The sequence below is a fragment of the Dermacentor silvarum genome, chromosome 7 (genome assembly GCF_013339745.2).
Source record: "Dermacentor silvarum isolate Dsil-2018 chromosome 7, BIME_Dsil_1.4, whole genome shotgun sequence".
Lineage (NCBI taxonomy): Eukaryota > Metazoa > Arthropoda > Arachnida > Ixodida > Ixodidae > Dermacentor > Dermacentor silvarum.
Genome location: NC_051160.1, coordinates 100,731,186 through 100,754,454, shown reverse-complemented (window position 1 = coordinate 100,754,454; position 23,269 = coordinate 100,731,186). Strand labels below are relative to the sequence as shown.

Below are 23,269 nucleotides of genomic sequence, written 5' to 3'. Positions count from 1 at the left end.
ACAAGACGGTACACGCGAAGAAAGGCACATAAATTTCACGGACTTGCAACTGAGTTTTATTTGTTGGCACAGCGCAATATATGATCGCGCTGTCTACAACAAAAGAAGAATACGTAACTATAACAATGAAAATTAAAGGCACAATGGGCTAAAAACAACGTTACCCTATAGCAGTCCAGAGAATGCGCACAATCCAATCAATGTGAGGAACCAAGAAAATCAATCTGTTTGTTTGACAGCGCACGCGATGGCTTGCTAACGCACATGTCTAGTGTGGTCTTTTCAACGGCCTCAATCATTTCTCATTTCAGCTGGTCTCGATGACATTTGACAACCTCACATCGTTAAACATCAGTTACGCAGCCGCAGTCAAGGCAATGAATGCCAAGTTTACCATATATCTCCGAGGAAGCACTCTAGGCAGCTTATCCTAGCCGCTAATTAAGACAGTGGTCGGTTAATGATAACGTGTGCCGCATGACAGGGGATGAGAATATAACATCGCTTCCATGCAAGTGACGAAACACTCGCGATGTTTTGTCTTGCGGGCTCTAGATTTCTTGGTAGAGGATTTAACGGCCCTCACAACCTATAGAAAGCTTTTAAGTGGCGGAGCAAACCAAGTCCACACCACATTTGTCTGCGATTAGCTTGATGTTGTGGGCCACGTCGTGGATGTACAGAATAACGGCGAACTATCTTCCATCTCGCGCTCTGTCACATGGACGAGCTTGACGACTCGTCATATCGCTTACTTCGGTTTCTTCCAGCAAACTCTCAGCGAACGCTGTCAAAGCATGAGTGGGGAAAGCAGGGGTAGTAGTCTGTGAGTCCGTTTCGTTTGCTGCTGAAGTGCTCATTGTCTGCTGGCGCCTGTCTCTTTCTGACGGGTACCCCAGACCAGCCAATCAGAATTTCCGCAGCAGCCGAAATCGACATGTCCAGTAGGTGGACACTTATAGCACGCTGTTCGTACACCTAACAAAGTGGTCAGGACACAGCGTACCCATTAAATCTAAACATCTAATACATGCATGCTAAGAACTTCAGAAGTCAAAACAAGGGGCGAAAGACAGTTGCAGGAAATAGCCAGAGTTTGAGCCATGCAGGCATGAAAAGACAAGACATCAGCTTCCAACAGGAATAGAAAATTGTCAGACAGACAGACAGACAGACAGACAGACAGACAGACAGACAGACAGACGGACGGACGGACAGACAGACAGACAGACGGACGGACGGACGGACGGACGGACGGACGGACGGACGGACGGACGGACGGACGGACGGACGGACAGACCGACAGACAGACAGACAGACAGACAGACAGACAGACAGACAGACAGACAGACAGACAGACAGACAGACAGACAGACAGACAGACAGACAGACAGACAGACAGACAGACAGACAGACAGACAGAGAGAACTTTATTGAAGGTCCTGAGAAGCTCCGTTGCCCCCTCTCAGGGAGGCGACGAAGCCGCGGGCCAGACCCACGTCGGGACGGAGTGACCGAGCTCCAGCGCCGCATCGTGGGCTCTCTGGACAGCCCAAAATTGGCGTGACTGGTCGGAGCTCCGAAGAGCAGAGCTCCACTCCTCTGCAGTGCATCGAGGTGGGCCCCTCTGTAACGAGGGGCATCCCCAGAGCATGTGGTCTAAAGTATTACGTTGTCCGCAGCTAGAGCAGTCTGGACTAAAGCAGTCTGGATTGATGTAGTGAAATAAATACAGGTTGAGATATAATACCGTCTGAAGCATGCGTAGTGTGACAGCTTGAGGTCTGGTTAGTGTGCCGTGTGGGGGAGCGTATAGTCTCCTACCAAGGTTGTAGTGTTTGGTAACCTCGTTAAATGTGGAGAGAGTGTCACGGAAGTCGACGAGCCTCGAATCGACGGAGCCTCGACTCGCAGGGGCGTGAGCGCGGAGGGTTAGTTCGCGCGCTTAGACGTGTGCGATGTCACTGAGGTTGGGGAAGGAGTCAAGTTGGGGCTAGAGATGTGCCGGGAACCACGTGATTGTATGTGGCTGGATGCTTTGCCTTTGAGAATTCGATGTGCTTCCTCCGCGATGGTACCAGTGGCAAATGCCCGTACCGCCGCCCTCGAGTCAGTGAATATTTCAGCTCTCTCATCGTCTAGAAGTGCCAGAGCAATCGCAGCCTGCTCTGCCCTAGCCTGGATGGTGTCTCTGATGGAGGCCGCACAAGTGACTTGTCCGTCGCACAACTGACTTGTCCGTTGCTAGGAAGTCCGATGTGTGCCCATAGTGGGCTGCGTCAACGAAAGTGACCGTGTGAGGTGAGGCTTTTATCCTCCGGAGCAATGCCACAGCCCTAGCTTTGCGCCTACTCGCATTGTGTTGTGGATGCACGTTTTTGGGAAAAGGAGCAACCATAATGCTGTCCAGTAGGTGATCTGACATTTCACATGTACGTTCCATCGCTACAGTGAAGCCGATTCCTAAGACCGCGAGATTCTCGCGGTCTTAGGAATTGGAATACTTGAGCCGTTTGCTTCGGAATCGGAATACCTCGGAATCGGAATCGGAATACTTAGGAATACTTGAGCCGTTTGCTGAGCTTCGATGATTTCGTTGAGTGTATTATGTACACCTAGTTGAAGAAGGCGGTCCGTGCTGGCGTTTGTTAGTACTCTTATCACTTTTTTGATGCTTTTACGGATAAACGTGTCCAGCTTGTTCCTGTCAGAAGCGTACCACTTGTTCATTGCAGCCACGTAAATTATGTGACTCATTATGAATGCGTGGAATAGCCGTAGGAGATTGTCCTCCTTTAGACCGCTCCTCTTGTTAGAGATTCTATTGATTAATCCAATCATGCACTCCGTCTTGGTCGTGATTTTTCTGAGCGTCGTGATGTTGCCTCCGGTAGACTCGATGAACATTCCCAGCACCTTTAGGGTGCACCCTAGGAATGCTCACCGCGCTTTTGGTGTGTAGTTCCATGTCGACTTCGTCCAGGGGCTTCCAACCCCAGGGTTTAGGACTTTTGAGGCCCGGTCGGTAGAGAAGTAGCTCAGACTTGGTTGTCGCGCATCATAGGCCTGTGCCACCGAGGAAGGTTTCAGTACGGTCGACAGCTTCTTGTAGGCTCGATTCCACTTCCCCTTCGCTGCCGCCGGTGCACCAGATGGTGGTGTCATCGGCGTATATCGTGTGGTGAACTCTTTCGATTCGGACAGTTGTCTGAGGGCTAGGTTGAACAACAAGGGCGATAGCACTGCCACCTGAGGCGTGCCTTTGGGTCCGAGTGAATACCCTTCTGATTTGTGGTCTCCAAGCTTTAACGTGGCTTTGCGGTTCTCCAGGAATGATCTTACGTAAGCGTGAAAGGCTTGTCCTAAGTTAAGATCTGAGATGGATTCCAGAATATGTCGGTGTGATATGTTGTCGAAGGCCTTCTCTAGGTCAAGCCTAGGAATTCCCCGCACGTCTCTCGTATTTTGGTCTATGATTTGAGACTTGATTTTTATTCCTTATTCATCGATTACCCCGCAGCGCCCAAAGGCGTTACAGCAGGGGGGGTTACAACATGGAATAAAATACATCTTCATTCACACAATTCACTTGATGTTCACTCAACTTATTCCACTGTTTCATTGTTCGAACAAAAAATGAGTTCGCATACATGTTCGTCTGGGCAGAGTACTCTAGGATTTTGCAACTATGATCAGTTCGCTTTGAAATGTAATGAGGTTTTCGTAGGTAAATTTCCATATTAATTCCAGTTTTATTATAGTAAATAGAATATAAAAATTTTAATCTCAGTTTATTGCTGTGAGCAGAAAGAGATTCGCATCCTAGCTCAGCCTTGATTGCAGTGATGCTCTCCCTCCTACCGTACCGCCCCAAGACGAACCTGGCAGCACGGTTTTGTATTTGTTCTAGAGCGGCAATGAAGGTTACCTCGGTGGGGTCCCACACAACACAGCGATATTCTAAGATTGGTTTAACACAAGTTGTATATGCAATATGTTTTAAATTCTCATGTGAACATCGCAGGTTTCTCTGAATAAAAATCAAAGCTTTACCAGCTTTGGCTATGATACTGTCTGCGTGAGGTTTCCACGAACAGTCAGACGACAGTAGCACACCTAGATACTTATACGTACTGTCTTGCTTCAATAGTACATTGTTCAGATGATACCGGGACTGAATTGGTTTTTTTCTTTTTAGTAAATGAGATATGCACACACTTTCCTATGTTGAAAGTCATTTTCCATTTAGTACACCAGTCATGAATCGAGTCAAGTCGTTCTGAAGTTCAATTGTATCATTGTGATGGACAACCTTTTTGTACACAACACAGTCATCCGCAAACAGCCGTATAGAAGATGAAATTCCGGCAGAAATTTCATTAATATAAATTTAAAATAATAGCGGAACCAAAACTGAGCCCTGTGGGACTCCTCACGTAACATCTGCATATTCGGAGCATTTTCTATTCAGTATTACACATTGCTTTCTTTGAGAAAGGTAACTTTCAATCCATTTAAAAACAGTTGCATCAATGTTTAGGGTATTAAGCTTAAACAATAAGAGTGAATGTGACACAGCGTCGAAGGCTTTCCGAAAATCCAGGAACACACCGTCTACCAGTCCTCCTGCATCTACGCTCGATGTTATGTCATGATAAAATTCAACTAGTTGTGTTGTGCAAGATAGTCCCCTACGAAAGCCATGCTACTCGTTAATCAGTACCTTATGCCCATTTAGATGATTAGTTATTTCTTTATATAAGATATGTTCAAGTATTTTACACGGGATAGACGTAAGTGATATTGGCCTATAGTTACCAACGTCTTTTTTGGACCCACCTTTATGTATCGGAACAACGTGCGCAATTTTCCAGTCGTGTGGTAAAATCATCATCATCATCAGCCTATATTTTATGTCTACTGCAGGACGAAGGCCTCTCCCTGCGATCTCCAATTACCCCTGTCTTGCGCTAGCGTATTCCAACTTGCGCCTGCAAATTTCCCAACTTCATCATCCCATCTGGTTTTCTGCCGATCTCGACTGCGCTTCCCTTCTCTTGGTATCCATTCTGTAACCCTAATGGTCCACCGGTTATCCATCCTACGCATTACATGGCCTGCCCAGCTCCATTTCTTCCGCTTAATGTCAACTAGAATATCGGCTATCCCCGTTTGTTCTCTGATCCACTCCGCTCTCTTCCTGTCTCTTAACGTTAGTCTTAAGATTTTTCGTTCCATCGCTCTTTGTGCGGCCCTTAACTTGTTCTCGAGCTTCTTTGTTTACCTCCAAGTTTCTGCCCCATATGTTAGCACCGGTAGAATGCAATGATTGTACACTTTTCTCTTCAACGACAGTGGTAAGCTCCCAGTCAGGATTTGGTAATGCCTGCCGTATGCACTCCAACCCAATTTTATTCTTCTGTAAATTTCTTTCTCGTGATCAGGGTCCTCTGTGAGTAATTGACCTAGATAAACGTACTCCTTTACAGACTCTAGAGGCTGACTGGCTATTCTGAATTCTTGTTCTCTTGCCAGGCTATTGAACATTATCTTTGTCTTCTGCATATTAATCTTCAACCCAATTCTTACACTTTCTCGATTTAGGTCCTCAATCATATGTTGTAATTTGTCTCCATTGTTGCTGAATAGGACAATGTCATCTGCAAACCGAAGGTTGCTGAGATATTCGCCATTGATCCTCGCTCCTAAGCCTTCCTAGTCTAAGAGCTTGAATACTTCTTCTAAGCATGCAGTGAATAGCATTGGAGAGATTGTGTCTCCTTGCCTGACCCCTTTCTTGATAGGTAACTTTCTACTTTTCTTGTGGAGAATCAAGGTAGCTGTGGAATCCTTGTAGATGTTTGCTAAGATACAAGGATTCCACAGCTACCTTGATTCTCCACAAGAAAAGTGGTAAAAGTGTGGTAAAATACCTGTCGATAAATATATTTCAAGAATTAAATAAAGGTACATAGAAATTGGCCCCGCACAACGTTTGAGTACACGTGGCGAAATTCCATCCGGACCACTAGATTTAATCTCATCAACATCCTTCAATAGTTTTTCAATTCCATTAACACTAAGCTCAACAGGAAGCACTGGAGAAATATTCATTGTAGGTGTATGAGTATGACAGGTGTTGTTGGGTAAGAAAACCGAATGAAAAGAGTTGTTTAGGCACGCAGCTTTATCCCTGTCTTCCGTAATTATCGTACCATTACAATTTAGCTCCTGTATTCCGAAGGAATCTGAACTAGAGCACTGCACGGGCTCGGGCTTACCCGAAAGCCCGGGCCCGGTCTGGCCCAGCCCACGGGCCGGGCCGGGTAGAGGAGTTTTTTCACGGCCTCGGGCCGGGCTCGGGCACGGCGTGTGCTTTTTGACCCGGGCCCGGGCCGGGCTCGGGTTTTTTGACCTGGGCCCGGGCCGGGCTCGGGCTGTCTGCGAGTTATTCTCGGGCTTCTCAACTCTGAAAAACATGTATTTTTTGCTATCGGGCCGGGTTCGGGCCAGTTTCGAGTCGGGCTCGGGCCGGGCTCGGGCTTAAGGTAAAGGGGTGGCGGACCGGGCCGGGCGGGTAACGTAGATTATTTCCGGGCCCGGGCCGGGCCCGGGTCTCGCCATAAAAGTTTTGATCGGGCTCGGGCGGGCTGCCCAATGTAAAAACGGGCCCGGGCCGGGCCCCGGCCGGAAAAATCGGCCCGTGCAGTGCCCTAATCTGAACCACACTGTTTCAAGTACTTCCAAAACATTTTAGGGTTTGATTTCATTTTGTGGTTCAGCTCGGTGAAGTAGTTATCTTTAGCTTATATTCGCGTGTAATCGTATGTAGTTTAGCAAAATGAGCAGCTGATTTGTTTTTCTTGAATGCGTTAAACGCCCTTTTCCTTTTCTTGATAAGCTTTAGTATATGTCTTGTTACCCATGGCTGCTTGTGCTTTTTAAGCCGTGAAGAATCAGCATTGGGGATATGTGCATTTACCAGCTCGAGTAACATATTTTTAAAGTTGTCCCACATATTGTGCACACTACGCTCCTCAGACCCGCCGCGGTAGCTCAGTCAGCTAAGGCGTTGCGCTGCTGAGCAAGAGGTCGCGGGATCGAATCCCGGCCGCGGCGGCCGCATTTCGATGGAGGCGAAATGCAAAAACGCCCGTGTGCTTGCGTTGTAGTGCACGTTAAAGAACCCCAGGTGGTCAAAATTAATCCGGAGCCCTCCACTACGGCGTGCCTCATAATCAGAACTGGCTTTGGCACGTAAAACCCCAGAAAGAAGACTACGCTCCTCAGATAAGCGCCCAAAAAACCGAAAATAAATTACGAAGTGTCTTAGAAATCGCATCGTAGTCACCCTTCTCATAAAAGTAGATCCTTTTACTCGTAGATAACTTCGCACGGTTTTTTTCTTTTCGAATAACGGCAACAACAGCAAGATGATCGCTAATTCCCGGAATGACAGTCACATTTCTTACAAAATCTGGCGAGTTACAAAACAGTAAGTCTAACACAGCGTCATTGCGAGTAGGATCGGTAACGTACTGTCTCAGACCAAACGTGTCCACGATATTTTTCATCGCAAGGTTCATGCGCCCGCCAGAACTTGTACACGTATCATTAGACCAAGATAACCCAGGCAGATTAAAATCACCCCCAAGAAGCATCGTCTGAGCTGACGCCTCGGTGAGAATTTCATATAATGCTTGCACTGTGCTAATATCTGAGCTGGGCGAGCGATAAACGACTCCAATAGTGAACGTGAAATCATCAGATAGGACTATTTTGCACCATACAGACTCCTGTGCATTGCACTCGTAATCAATTTCTGAAGACCGTAATGATGAATGAACAAGCAAAAAGACACCCCCGCCTGCAGTGGGCCTATCTTTGCGATAGACGACGTAGTTCTCTGGAAACACCTCACTATCAGCAATTGAAGGCTTTAACCAAGATTCAGTGCCAAGGACTATGTCAGCGTGAATACTTTCTATCAACCCAGAAAGCTAGGCTGTTTTGTTTACTATGCTTCGGCAGTTCGCGATGACAGCAACGTGTTCTCGACATTGGTACCTCTGCTTTTTTCTAGTCTGTCACTGCCTACGTAATGGGACGACCTCCTCTTTGTCTTCATCCCACCTGAAAGCCCTGCCATTGATGATCAGTTTGTCAAAATTCAGTTTCACTTTATTGTTCTTATCTTCTCTTTTTGCCTTAGCGTATTCCCATAACTTCTTTCTTGTATTTCTTGTTTCCGATGAGCAATCTTTGCCTATGCTGTACTGCGAATTCTAAAATTTTTTAGCATTAAGAAGCACCGCCTGACGCTCTTTATACAAGGAAAATTTAACAATAATCGGTCTTTTTCTATTTTCGTTATAGCGTCCTAAGCGGTGCGCTTTTTCCAGAGACCCGAGTTCAATTCCAAGGCTCGTTTTGCAAATCTTCTTTGCCGTAGCTTCGGATTCATCCCATGATTCTGAGAGTTTATCGTCAACACCATAGAAAACAAGACTTCCGGCGACTTCTGTTCTCTAGGTCGTTTGTTTTCTTCTGCAAATCTTTCACCTGTTGCATGAGATGCCATATTATAGCTGCCTGTTCGGTAACAGCCATACTGATGTCCTTTATCTGCTTCTGAGTTTGGCTAAGATTAGTTTTCCCTTCCATCAGTAGGTTCTCATTCCTTTCGAACCTCGCTTCGATGCCGTTTAACTTTGAAATTAAGGTTTCCTGCCCACTTTGCAAACATTGCAGCAATTCCATCTCCGGTGTGTTAGTAGGCCCGGGTAGTAGGTATAGCACCGCCATTTATTTGCACAGAGACCTCCTTATTTACCTGTACTTTTCCCGCCCTTGATTGCACACAAGATCATGGTGACTGAGTACATTGGAAGGCTTCGAATAAAGCATAACAGTTAATTGCCATTTCTTAAAATCAGCAAAATATGTCGTGAGCACGCGAGAAGTCGCCAGATGTTCATTATTAGGCACAGTGGAGAACATCCTGATTACCAAACCAAAGTAGCATCGTTATCTACTTCCTTGGCAGTGCGTCCTATTTCGTTCAAAGCTTGACGAGTGAACTTCTTCGGTAAGAGGATAAGTAAGACCTTTCCATGCGTTACGAATGTCTGCGAGGTTTATTACACTGACAAATTCCACACATAAGTCATGCCAGCTGCTCCGTAATGCACACATTGCGACTCCACTATTCCCACATGCCTGAGCTTAGTTGGTAAGTAGGTAGGTAGTAAACTTTATTGACGTCCTGAAGTAGTCACCCCTCGTTTTCACGGAGGAAGCACCGCGGGCCGCTTCCACGTACGGGACGGGAAGGCCAAGCCTCACTGCCGCATCATGGGCCTTCTGGACTGCCTTGGGTTGATGGAACCAGTCATGACTCTTGATCAGTAAATAAAATGTGTCTTGCGAGATCCCTTGATCCGTGTGGTGTTGTAAAGAGGGGCACTCCCAGAGCATATGGTTAAAATCGCGGTATCCGCCGCAGTCGGGACACGAAGGGGAGACCTCCGCGAAACGACTATAGATCGAGAGGCTGGGATACGAGTACGTTTGCAATAACCTAAGCGTAACCGATTGAGGCCGTGATAGGCTTCGGTGGGGCAACGGAAATGCCCTGCGAGCAAGTTGATAATGCTTTGTGACTTCTTTAAAGGTGGAGAGTAAGTTGGTGGTTTCAATTTTCCTGTGAAGAATATTTTGTAGAGTATTAGAGTATTGTAGAGTATTGTAGAGTATTTGTAGAGTATATTGTAGAGTATTGTAGAGTATTGTAGAGTATTTTACTATATCGCGATCTTTTTCAGCTAACAAGGCCAGAAAGCGACATAATCTTCACCGAACGTCGATCTTACTGGAACCCATGGGACACAATATTTCCATTTTCTGAGATCGTAAAGAAACATCACTCGAAAGCATGGCAAAATGCCAACCTTGTCATCCTAATGACGCAGTAAGAAAACGTTTTCTGCATTTACCTAAGTCATCAAAGCAACGAATTTGTGTATTATACAAGACTAATGCGGAATTACATAGGGGTGCCAGTGCGCCCGACTGGACGCTTGTCTATAGCAGAACATAATGTGTTGGTAACACACATGCCACAATTTGTCCTGTGTAATGAGGCCACAACTGTTCTGTTGTGGACACCCCCTTCAGCAGTTGTAGTAGTGGTTTTCAACAGCTTCGCTGGAGATTCATTTTCAGAGGGCCCGTATGGCGAGTAAATGTTTTATTTGTTCCGAGCTCAATCAGTTACTGCGGCAACTTGTACGTTCGATGAAGTACCAGATAGCAATTTCAAATAAGTCAGCTGTGATAAAAGAAAAAAAAAGCACTGTTAAAGATGACAAAAATGTTTGTTACTGTTAGACATCCTAATTTAACACTGTGCAGAGATGTGCCTGGTTAGGAAGAACTAACCGAATAAAAGTTAACGTGATCTCCATACATGCACAAGCACATGTACAAAGCTTGCGTGGAATGTGTGATTTGTTCTTTATTCCTCTCTTTTTATCTTCCCTTCTCTCTTTGTTCTCTCTTTTTGGCGCTCGTCTGCAAGCGGATGGATGTAGCGTCTTTTTTCTGAAACAATTACTAGCTTGCTTTCATTTCTCTTTTTCATGTTTGTATATACGTTCACATGATAAATATAACAACCATAATGATAAAGCTTATAAAAGAAAAATTAAAAATAATTGAAATCTCATCGTTTTGAGACGTCCCACTCTTTCTTCAGGGGTGAGACGGCGACAGGTGTACCGGTGCTTACAAATGTTTCATACTAGTTGCTGTCTGCGACACATATGCGCTGGCCCTTCTCGGACCTTGAGCATAGTTTCTCCGGACTGTTCACGAGGAGTGGCTGATGTTTCGGGTCATTTCGTAGATGTGGCTTGAATCCGAAAGTATGCGCCTCTGGTAATTATTTTCCCGCTCCAAAACGATGGCATCGTGAGGGTCAATGCGGTGTTTGAATGGATCACCGGATCCCTGCGCTCCCTGTTGAAATGACGAAGTTCATGTTTGCTTTGTTGAATTCTTTCAGTTAAGTTATTTGCGTCGACAATGTAAGATGCTTTGAACTCTTGGAGCAGTGCATCTTGTAGACCACACGCTGATTTTTTTTGGATCGTTGCACTCTCTTTAGGGCGCGGGAGAAAAGTTCCAACCAACGTCCGTCGTTCCAACAGTGGCAAACGTCCTTCAGAAACTACGAATGACCCAATACATCAACCGACCTTCGGTAACACTCCAGAGCGCAAGGCATGATAAAGGTCACCACACGCGCCTGTTGCTGCCAGAAGCGAGGCTAAAACTCTGATAAACATTGTTGGAACTCTCACCATTTCCCCTTTGACGAAGTCATTCCGGCTTTGAAACGTAGGCTTTTTAATGAGTTTTGGTGGGAGTTTTATGAGCCTTAATTGAGTTAGACATTGTACGGTGAACTTGAGGTAACTCTTACACTTAGTTCTATCTCCAGCTTCTTTTTGTTAGCTTCACCGTTTATGAGTTGTCTATTGCATGTGTACGAGTGTTCACGTAAACGTGTTTGCAGGAGGCGCTTTCACAGTGGCGTTGAGCAGGACCTGGTAGGAGGTAAGCTGCTGACCTCATCATTTTCGTTCGGCAACCTAAGTTTAGCGCACATCTGCTGTCAGACTTGAAGCTAAACAATTCTATCAAATTACCTGTCTGGTTGGGAAAATCGATGAGGACTTAGAGAGTGACTGCAACCAAACGAGGGAATGTATTAGCCTGAAGTTTCGGAGCTCAGCCAGCTGCTTCTTCAGGGGGTATTCTGCGGAGGTGGCGGTGTGCAGCTTTAGAAAGTCCATCGTAATAAACGAGGAGGGGGGAGAGAGCCGAAGGTGGGGAGACCCTGGACAGGGCACCTGTTCTTAACAGACGGAAAAGGCGAAAAGGGTGAGGTGGCTGCGGCGTTGCTGGTCGGCTGGGATGACCGATGCTGGGGCGCTTTACCCGCGGGAATGCCGTTGATGGGTGGCGGGGGAGAGGGGAGCGAGAAGGTTTGGTGTTGGTGACCTAGAGCGGGGTTTCTTTTTTTTTCGTCGTGTCTCCAAGGCAATGGACATACGCAGAGGGTAGGCTGCCCTTCACACGGTTTATTTTACCCGCCCGTATACTGAGTCTGCTATGACTCCAGTAGCTGCCGTTTCCGCGAGTTTGTCTCGATATTGAAGGATTTGGGTTTCTTTTCCAAGAAACCCAAATCCTTCAAACAGAGACAAACTCGCGAAAACTCGTACAGAATGGGCACCAAGAGAAGGGAAGCGCAGTCGAGGACGGCAGAAAACTAGGTGTGGTAAGGAAGTTAGAAAATTTGCAGGCGCAAGTTGGAATGAGCTAGCGCAAGACAGGGATAATTGAAAATCGCAGTGAGATGCCTTCGTCGGGCCGTGGACATAAATATAGGATAATGGTGAGGATATATATATATATATATATATACTAAAATATAATAGCAGAAGTCATAGTCATGAGCATGACTCAGATAACAGGACAATGACAAAGCGCAAAAAGATTAACACTCAAAAACCACTGAAATGGGTTCGGACATGGATACTAAGTGAAAGAAACGCTAAACGATAATGGTAGAAGTCATTGTCATGAGCGTGATATATATACAGTCAAACATGCACACATCGAACCCACATAGAACGAATTATTGTGTATAACGAACAGCAGTAAAATCATCTTTACATATCGAATTACCTATATATCAAATTATTTTGCGATCCCCTTCAGATTCGATATACAGGGTGTTTCAGCGAACACTTTCAAAAATTCTTAACGGTTGCCGGTGGCAGATAGCCCAATTATAGTTAATGAGCTGGTCTACTCGAAGAGGCGGACATTACTTGCACAAGAAATTGAAATGCGTAATCAAATAATTAACAAAAATTCACTAATTAAGTTCTTAACTAATTACCCGATGGCCTGTATTGCAATTTACAAATTGTAGCCGAGGAGTTCGCAAGGCGGATCCACTTGGAACGAATTCTCGTGATGACACCAGTTTCGAGATATTAATTCCTGAGCTTTGCGGAGAAATGCATTGGCGTTCCAGTTAGGTTCTTAAAAAAACATCGCTTTATGCATTGAAGCAAAAAATTAACTGGAATGCCAATGCATTTCTCCACAAAGTTCAGGAATTAATATCTCGAAATTGGTGTCATCCTGAGAATTAATTCTAAGTGGATCCGCCTTGCGAACTCCACGGCTACAATTTGTCAATTGCAATATGGGCCATGAGGTATTATGTTAAAAACTTAATTAGTGAATGTTTGCTAATTATTCCAATATGCATTTCAATGTTTTGTGCAAGTAATGTCCGCCTCTTCGAGTAGACCAGCTCATTAAATAGAATTCGGCTACCTGCCACAGGCAACCTTAAATAAATTTTGAAAGTCTTCGCTGAAACACCCTGCATATATATATCTAAGGGCTCGACTATATACTATTAGACTACCAGAGAACGTATTATAGCTGCACATAGGAAGTCATTCAAGCGCCAATTGGTATGAATATGTTATTGGTACACAGCATCGGAGCAAAATTACGCAAATATTTCGTCGTACAATGTATATATATATATATATATATATATACAGTTCAAAAGTAATAGGTCCTGGCAACTCTCGATAAAGGCTGGTGCCCGGCCAAAACTATATATATATATATATATATATATATATATATTGTGGGCGTTTATTACGCACGTCTTCTTCATCTGTATATTATCATCATCATCTTACGTTGCGTGATCCTCATCTTCAGTTATCTGTGATCATCATCATCGGGTGTGTGCTTTTGCTGGTTCGCTGCCGAGTACTCGGGCCGAATAAACGTCGTGCCAACAGAGACGTCATAAGTGGTGGAGTTGCTCTTCGATCCCCAGTCCTCTGCCCGCTCAGTCTACCCCCTGGAGCTACGTTCAGGCCGCCGCTTGGGCCCACTGTCCGCTAGCATGTCTGAGGACGCACCACCTTCCACTTCTACCGCTACCGTTCTGACACCACCAGCCAACCCTTACATCCTCAGCAGCCACCAGCGTGACCCCCATCTCTTCGCTGGTCTTCGTGAAGAAGATGTGGAGGACTGGCTCGACGACTACGAGCGAGTCAGTTCCGCTAATCGTTGGGACGACCTTAACAAGCTCCGCCACGTCTCCTTCTACCTGACGGGTGTGGCGAAGACATGGTTCTTCAACCACGAGATCGACTTTACTGACTGGGCTGCCTTCAAGCAGCGGCTGCGCCAAGTATTTGGTACACCGGCCGTTCGTTCTACCATCGCAAAGAAAAGCCTCGATACTCGCCAACAACAGCCAGGCGAGTCTTACACATCGTACATAGAGGATGTTCTTGCGCTTTGCCGCCGTATGAGTTCATCTATGCCAGAGTCAGACAAAGTGCGCCACATTCTGAAAGGCATTAGATCAGTCGCCTTCAATGCCCTTGCCATTAAGAACCCCGCTACAATCGCTGACGTTGTTACAACGTGTCAGCGCCTGGACGAACTCGAGTCTGTTCGCCTTCAGCCGGACGTTGGTGACTATTCTTCTACGGCGGACCCACATCTGCGTGTCGTGATACGAGCAATGATACGCGAAGAATTACAGTCAATGGGCTTGTCGTCACCATCCGTGTGCCCCAGCGCGCCTTCTAGCGCAGCCTTGCGTGAAATCATCAGGGATGAACTGGCGTCCTTGACCTGCCCCACGCGCGTGCAACCCTCCGTCTCTCGTCCCCTGCCAACGTACGCGGAAGTTGCTGCCACGCCTCCAGGCAACGTCAACTCCACGGTGCCGCTGCGCACTTACGCGTCGGTTGCTGCCGCGCATCCAGTAAACATTTCGTCGATGCCGCCCGAGCTTTCATCAGCCCGTTCACGCGGCGGTCTTCGTCGCCTTGACTTGCGGCCAGGACGGCCGCTTCCACGTGGGGGGGAAATTAGTGTGGGCGTTTATTACGCACGTCCTCTTCATCTGTATATTATCATCATCATCTTACTTTGCGTGATCCTCATCTTCAGTTATGTGTGATCATCATCATCGGGTGTGTGCTTTTGCTGGTTCGCTGCCGAGTACTCGGGCCGAATAAACGTCGTGCCAACAGAGACGTCATAATATATATATATATATATATATATATATATATGAAAAATTTAACGTTGAAAACCAGCACAAATTTATTTAGGACGTTTCAGCTGGGTCCTGGTTTTATCACGAATGTATTCAAATATGTTAACAGTTACGCGAAAATACTTTGTCTGCTATCTCTCTCTCTCTCTCTCTCTCTCTCTCTATATATATATATATATATATATATATACATATATATATATGTGTATATGCAAATTGGGCACCTCTGCAGAATGCAGAAACTCCCCTTTAGTTGTCTGAGTATGCGTAAGCATTCCCCCTCATTTCGGTTGGCCCATGTCCCAATTTGAAGTTGGCCCATCTGCTTATGTAGTTGACCACCCCCGAATTTCAGCTGGCCCACCCAGAAGTCAGTCGCCGACCCCAAATTTCTGTTGGCCCACCCGAAATTGAAGTTGGCCCATCTTACCAACAATCGAAGAGCTCTCAGTTTTGATCTCAGTTTTCATCCACCTTAATTGACCTTAATGTATCCTAATCCTCCTTATTACATCTTAATCCATCTTAATCTACCATAACCCACCTTAATCCTCCTTCATTCACCATAATTGACCTTCATCATCATCATCATCATCAGCCTATATTTATGTCCACTGCAGGACAAAGTGATCTCCAATTACCCCTGTCTTGTGCTAGCTGATTCCAACTTGCGCCTGAAAATTTCCTAACTTCATCACCTCACCTAGTCTTCTGCCGTCCTCGACTGCGCTTCCGTTCTCTTGGTATACATTCTGTAACTCTAATGGTCCACCGGTTATCCCTTCCTGAAGCCAGCCTGTTCGCTTGGTTGACTGGAGTCAAGTGTTGCCCCTGATTCCAATGGAAATCATCTTGGTGAATATTTGATCAGTACTGAAAGAAAGCTAATGGGTTTATAATTCTTCAATTCTTTAACGTCTCCCTTCTTATCGATTAGTATAATGTTGGCGTTCTTCCAGCTCTCTGGTACACTTCAAGTTGTGAGGCATTGCCTATAAAGGGCCGCAAGCTTTTCAAGCATGATTTCTCCATCTTGGATTAAATCTACTGTCATTACATGTTCTCCAGCAGCTTTTCCCTGGCTCATGTCTTGCAAGGCCCTTCTGACTTCATCACTATTTATAGAAGGAGGCTCCGTGTCCTGCATGTTCATCACTTTTTGGAATGAAAGCAGCTTGGCTGCTCTGGGTACTGTATAAATCAGTATAGAATTATTTTGCTGCTTTTACTATGTCATCGAAATTGCTGATGATATTACACTGCTTATCTTTCAGTACATACATCTTGCCTTGCCCTATGCCAAGTTTTTTTCTCACTGATTTTGTACTGCGTCCGTATTTTACGGCTTCCTCAATGTTTCCCACGTTATAATTTCTGATATCCCTGACTTTCTTCTTGTTGATCAGTTTCGGCAGTTAAGCGAATTCTATCTGATCTCTTGAGTTGCACACTTTCATGCTTTGTCGTTTCTTTATTAGAGAGAGCTTGGGCTTGGTTACTTGGGAGAGCCTACCTTCTGGATGCCTTGGTGACTTACCTCCCACTTCAATTGCTGCTTCTGGGATCAGCCTAGTTACGGTTTATTCTATTCCCCATATGTTTTCTTCATCTTTCTGTTCTAAAGGTGCATATTTTTTGGCGAGTACCAGCTTGAATTGGTCTGCTTTTACCCTTACTGCGTCTAGGTTGGACTGTTTCTTCTTGACGAATTTTATTCTTTTGTAAAGCTTCTACGTAGACATAGTGACTCTATCTGTTTATTGTGGCATTCTAAAGCAGGCTTCTCTTCTTCGTCGTCCTCTTCTACCTTCCTGCTCTGTGGCCACTGGCGATGTGGATCGCTACACTCTCCCGGCCAGCTGTCGTTGCCCTGACGATGGTAATATGGTAGCACATTTCCGACAGATGCCTCTTCAATTCTACCACCATAATAGACGGTCTTCAACAGTCCTTGTTGTTTAGCTGTTTTAACAACGAAGTACGAACCAGTGAATGGAGTCTGAGTCTAATCCTTTTCGCACCAGTACCATGAATCCAGGGTCGATCTCTGGCATCTTTGTTTTGTGGCGACGATCAAAGTGCATCTTCATATTCGTCCCGTATTTCTGTCGCTGCAGCTGGGTCTTTGGCTGTTCCTTTAAATTAATACGGTTGACTAAGCCCAGCTCTCGGTCAGCCGGCAAGCCAAGGAATAGTGCCGAATGCAGCAAAGTGTGGGCTGCACCCTATGCCTGCGGTGTAGGATCTGTTGTGGTGCAACACTGCTGCCTCCAAGGCATTCTTCCTAGCCTCCCTTAAACTCTGGGTATAGCTTCATAAACATTTTGTGGTCCCGGATCATGCGCTCGGCGAGAGAAGTAGCCTCAAGATGATACGGTGCTAGGTAGCGAATCGCAATGTTTTTCTCACTAGCCCATTTGCACAACTTCTCACTTCTGAAAGCTGGTCCATTGTCCGCAACAATTACTTTAGTGTTCTTGAAGATGTCCCGCTTGAGAAGAGCTATGACGTAGTTCGCATCTTCTCTTCCAGCTTTGGCGGCAACAAAGCGCGTGCATTCATCCACGGCGACCAGAAAAGCTTGAGTTCATCTAACGCCTTCACCTTTCTTTTTGAGCTCAGCAAAATCGAGATGAATGACTTCGAATGGGATCGTTGTGTATTCTGGCTGTACCATTCTGTTCCCACGAGGCTTGTATATTGATTTAACCATCTGACACTCGTGACACGTTTTGACATAATTGGCAACATCTGCTTTCATGTTTTTCTAGGTAAACCTCTTGGTGAGCTTGTGGTAGGTCTTCCAAAATCCGTCATGTCCTCCCGATTGTGGATTGCTGTGATATAACTTCAGCACTGCGGGCACTTTTGTTTCATGAACATAGAATTTCCCCTTGCGCAGCTCCAACTCTTGCTTACCCTCCCAGAGTTGCATCAAGTTAACACTTCCTTTCGAAATCTCCTGTGGTACGTGGAGTCGGGATAATGCATTAGCGTCCTGATGCCTCTGGCCTGGCCTATGCGTTATGTCGAAGATGAATTGTTGAATCTCGCTCACCCAGCGGGCTACTCTGCCCTTTGGCTGTGCGAGCTCCAAGAGATACGTTAATGCCCGATTATCAGTGAAGAGCTTGAATTGTTTGCCTTCCATGTAGCTTCTGAAGTATCTTAGGGCCATTACAACCGCTAGTGCTTCCTTTTCTGTTGTCGTGTAGTTTTCTTGTGGTTTCGTGAAGGTACAAGAATAGAATCCGATGACCTTGAGTTCCCGGCCAGGGTGTTCGTTTTCATCTCTTTGATAAATAATGGCTCCAGCAGCGTAGTGAGATGCGTCCGTGTAAATCTCAAACGGCAAATCAAAGTCTGGGAGGGTCAGCACAGGATCGGAGGATATGGCTTCTGCAAGTCCCAGATAGCTATTCTCACATTCTTCGGACCATACGAACGACATGCCTTTTTGTGTCCGAGAAGTGAGACATTTAGTTTTTCTCGCATAGTCTTTTATAAACGCGCGGAAGTCACCTGCGAGCCCAAGGAACACTCTTAAAGAATGAATTCCATTGTGTTTGGCCAGCTTCTTGATGTGCTGAACACTCTCCTCTTTAGTGCCCTTGGTTCTTCCATCAAATACTCTTCCAAGGAATACCACTTTCTTGCAGAAGAATTCACTTTTTTTAATGTTGATCTGCAGTCTAGCAGTGCTGAGGGCTTCGAGGACCTTTCCAAGATGCTCTTCATGATCTTCCCTTGTTTCCGAGTATACAATTATGTCGTCGACATACACATTGCAGAATTTTCCGATGAAGTTCTTTAGCACATCGTTCATCATGTTTTGAAACCATGGTCCGGAGTTTTTCCATCCAAACGGCAGCCTATTGTACTCGTATATGTCGAAAGGGGTAACAAATGCAGTAAATTCCTTGGTATCCTCTCTTAGTGGTACCTGCCATTATCCCTTACATAGGTCAATGTGGTAAAACCATTGGCATCCTCCAGTCTCGTCAATTATTTCATCAATTCCCAGCATTGGATATGGGAAGAGATCTGTTTGCCTGTTTACTAGTATATAATCTCTGCAGAGGCGAAATGACCCATCTTCTTTTGGAACAATCGTAATAGGCGAGGCAAAACACGAAATAGAAAGCCTGATTATTCTCGCCTCCAGCATTCCATGAAGCTCCTGCTTTAACCATACCTTTTTTTCGTGGCTGAGGCTATATGGCTTTTTCTTGACTATAGTGCTGTCGCGTAAGAGGAAAGGCACCTCAAGGGCTGTTGTGGCTTCTGGATATGAGCCAATGCACAAAAGCTCTGAAAACTTCAAAGGCACATCCTCTGCGGAAGACAGTTTACGATCAGTATCTTGGGCGATATGAAGTTGATGACAGCCTGTTCCTATCGTGACCGAATCATTCCAGAGGATATTAATCTCGTATTGTTTCATATCAGCTCTTGATAAGATAAAATCAAAATTGACTCTGGGCACCACCAATGCTTGAACCTTTGATTTTTCACCTTCAAACTTCCGATAAGCTGACGTCCATCTATTATATTCTCGACAAGAACCATCGTAGCCGCAGACACGAATTGTCTTCCCACGCACAATGTTGTCAGCATCGACTAGGCTCTCGTTGAATAAACTTACGGAACTGACAAGTGTGGCAGGACTGACACAGTGTGGCCATCCACTAGCATCTGGACACTCAAAATGCCTGTCTTCGTGAGAAATACCGTTTCCTCCACAGTGCATTTCTCTTCATCCAAGTCCTGAGCCTGTACATTGGGCGCCACGCTGCAGTGTCGGTTACAATCAGTGCTAGTCTTTTCTGCCCCCAATAATGTGGCTGTGTTCTTGTCAGGGTAATCGCCTCTGCCGACAGACATCTCCTTATCAGGTGCACGGTATTCAGGATATGTAGCATATGTCAGTGCTAGTAGCAATTCGTCCATAGTAGTAAGCGACCTCACTTGAATCTGTCTTTGATAATGTCTAGTCATATCATGTACAACAAGAGCGATGACAGAAGAATCCGCCAATGTCGGGTCAGCAGTACGAAGCAACCGCCACTTTTCAAAAATGTACTCTTTGATATTAGTGCCTCTCTGCCTGTAGACAATAGCACTATTCCAGAGCTCTACAGGATTCATCTGAAAAGCACTCGAGAAGCTTTTCCTCCATTCCGTCCAAGAAGTGTTTGCATGCGATGTTATTTGCAAGTCAAACTACTTCCGTGCGTTCCTACAGAGAAAAGGCCTCATATTACGTATGTGGTCTTCATCTGTTGTCCATTGGTTTTTGTTACAGGCATATTCGTAGAAATTTAGCCAAAAAGCTACGCCTGATGAAGTGCCATCAAACAAGTCTGGTTTCACAAAAAGGTCTTCGCGCTTCCCTCTCACATTAGCAGCTGAAATAACAAGTGCTAACAGCTGCTGCTGCTGCTGTGCCATATGCATCATCTGCATTTCTTGTAATGCGCGATTGATGCATTCTGTCTTAGAATCAGTGAAATTAGCTGGCGTCTGCATTTCACGTGCCACTGGGGCTCTTCCTAAACAAGCATCCAAATCATCAAGATTCATGCTGACAGTCACACTACCTTGAGTGACGAGGTCATCTGCAGAGGCTTCGGTTACATGGGAAATCGTCTCCAGAAGACTCGGAGCGGTGGTGTCCTCCGGCAGCCCGACGTATCTCTCACCATCCGGTTGGAAGCCCATGATGACGGGTCGCCCCTCACGGCGCGTGATGTCGAACTTGATCTTCATTTGCAGGTTCCAGACCTCGACTGCGCCAATGTGAAGTTTCTACGTAGACATAGTGACTCTATCTGTTTATTGTGCCATTCTTAAGCAGGCTTCTCTTCTTCGTCGTCCTCTTCTACCTTCCTGCTCCGTGGCCACTGGCGATGTGGATCGCTACATCTTTCTCTCTTCAAATTGAGATAAATTTTAGACCTCACTAACATATGGTCACTGCACTTTGCCCTACCTAACATTTCTACATCCTGCACTATGCTGGGATCGGCAGAGAGAATGAAATATATTTTATTTCTTGTTTCCACACTAAGAATTTTCCAGGTCCACTTCCTGTTGCTACGCTTCCTGAAGAAGGTATTCATTATTCGGAGCCGAATCCTTTCTGCGTATTCTACCAACCTCTCTCCTCTAGTGTTCCTAGAATCAATGCCGTAGTTGCCAACTGCTTGCTCACCCGCCTGCTTTTGCCCACTTTTGCATTGAAGTCGCCCATGACTACAGTATAATGATCTTGCACTTGTCTCATCGCAAGTTCAACCTCTTCATAAAGGTGTTGTATTTCTTCATCGTGGCTGGAGGTTGGGGCGTAGGCTTGTACTACCTTTATTCTATACCTCCTATTGCGCTTTATTATGACGACTGCTACCATCTCATTAATGCTGCAGAATTCATCCATGTTGCCCGCTATGTCCTTATGGACTAGAAATCCTACTCCCAATTCTCTCTTATCTGGAAGACCTCTGTAGCAGAGGAAGTGGCCGTTAGCCAGCACTCTATAAGGCTCACCAGTTCTTCTCACCTCACTAAGGCCAATAATATCCCAGGCAATACCTAATAATTCTTCAAATAGTGAAGCCAGCCTCACTCGACAGGGTGCGCGTGTTGAACGTTGCCAGGTTCAGTTTCCAGTGGCGGCCTGTCCGCACCCAGAGATTCTCAGCACCCTCTGCCACGTCGCAGGTATGATTCACCTTAATCAACCCTAATCCACCGTAATCCAATCACTAATTATACATTATTAACTTTTATAATCATTATTCATCTCTTATACATGGCTGGACATGCTTTCTTTTTGTAAGTGCAAGTGCTTTATTTTTATTTCACATAAACATGATTATACAAATATCTGGACCGATAGCCAGGGAAGGTTTGATTCTGCTCTTCCTTGGGTCACGTCACTGTCTGTACGTTACAAAGCGATCTTGAAAGAGAGATCTGAGGCTCCTGCCTTAAAAAAGAATATGATTTGATTGGAAGACGCCTTGTATTACACGTGTGATAACCTTGCTCCTGCGCATATCTGAATGACAAGGTTTTATGTCTATAATTTTGTGCCATTTAGAATAAAACTAGTTATAACAAAAATAAAGCACTCGCCTTGTCATATTCCTTCGTTTTGTCCCATTTCTTGCTTGCATTTTCTTATTCGCAATCATGCATCAATGCGCGCAACAATTTACATCGCTATGTTATAGGAGTGTTGTCGTCCTCCGAACACGCAAGGCTTCGGAGTTTACTAGAAAGTATAGAGGTGGCGACAGCAATAGTAAATTATATTTTTACAGGAAGCATGGCCCGTAGTTTTGTTCGCAGTATATGGTGACGTAAACATTCTTCCGCTCACTAAACAAGGCTGGTGTCCCGCACCAAAAGACACACCTGTACAAAGCTATTGGATGACCGTGATCGGTCGTGGCGCGACAGCACATGCGCTGTCGCACGTTGAACAATCAATCAGTCTGAAAGCCCCTCAACTGTCTATATAATTCATATCCCAATGACACATATATGACCACTAATACTTCTAAAAAAATATTGTACTTTACATGGCATCTACGATAAACAATCGCTCTGCTTTGCTCTTCTTTTTGGTTCGCCAGGTGCTGTTAATTTTGAGAGCATATGTTCTAGAAACCGGGTCGCCGTGGTTCATCACAAAGGAATTTACACCACTGTAAATAACATGGTGCAGCTGCTTCTACGATCGTGAGTAGCGGGGGCCTTTGCTGTGCCTACAAACGACACTTCACCGCGTTTAGCTTGACACGCAAGGGTAGGCACTGCCGGGCTATAGCGATGGGCAAAGATGTAGTTGTCACTAGTTGAACCAAGGTCACTAGCAATATCTGACAATATGATCTTGAACTAAGCCTTCAGCAAATTTCATTTGAAGGGTCGGTGGTTTCACTGTGATTTCTCGAGGTTTAGGTCTATAACGCCAATTAAGTTTGCACGCTTGTTTCAAAGACAAAAAAAATTATCAGTTGATTTCTAACAAATTGACTCAATTCAATTAGAAGGGAAACTTAGGGGCCCAATTTT

The 23,269-nt window shown here is 45.3% G+C and overlaps 1 protein-coding gene across 1 annotated transcript in view; it reads left to right on the top strand.

Annotated features, from left to right (window-relative positions):
* LOC119459035 (uncharacterized) overlaps positions 1-23,269 on the top strand; it is a 100,005-nt gene that overhangs the window by 28,638 nt on the left and 48,098 nt on the right. Inside the window, exons 4-6 of the mRNA XM_049671081.1 lie at positions 9,825-9,970; positions 11,579-11,619; positions 22,828-22,933. Coding sequence (XP_049527038.1) covers positions 9,825-9,970; positions 11,579-11,619; positions 22,828-22,933 — 293 coding nt within the window. The remainder of the gene's footprint in view (positions 1-9,824; positions 9,971-11,578; positions 11,620-22,827; positions 22,934-23,269) is intronic.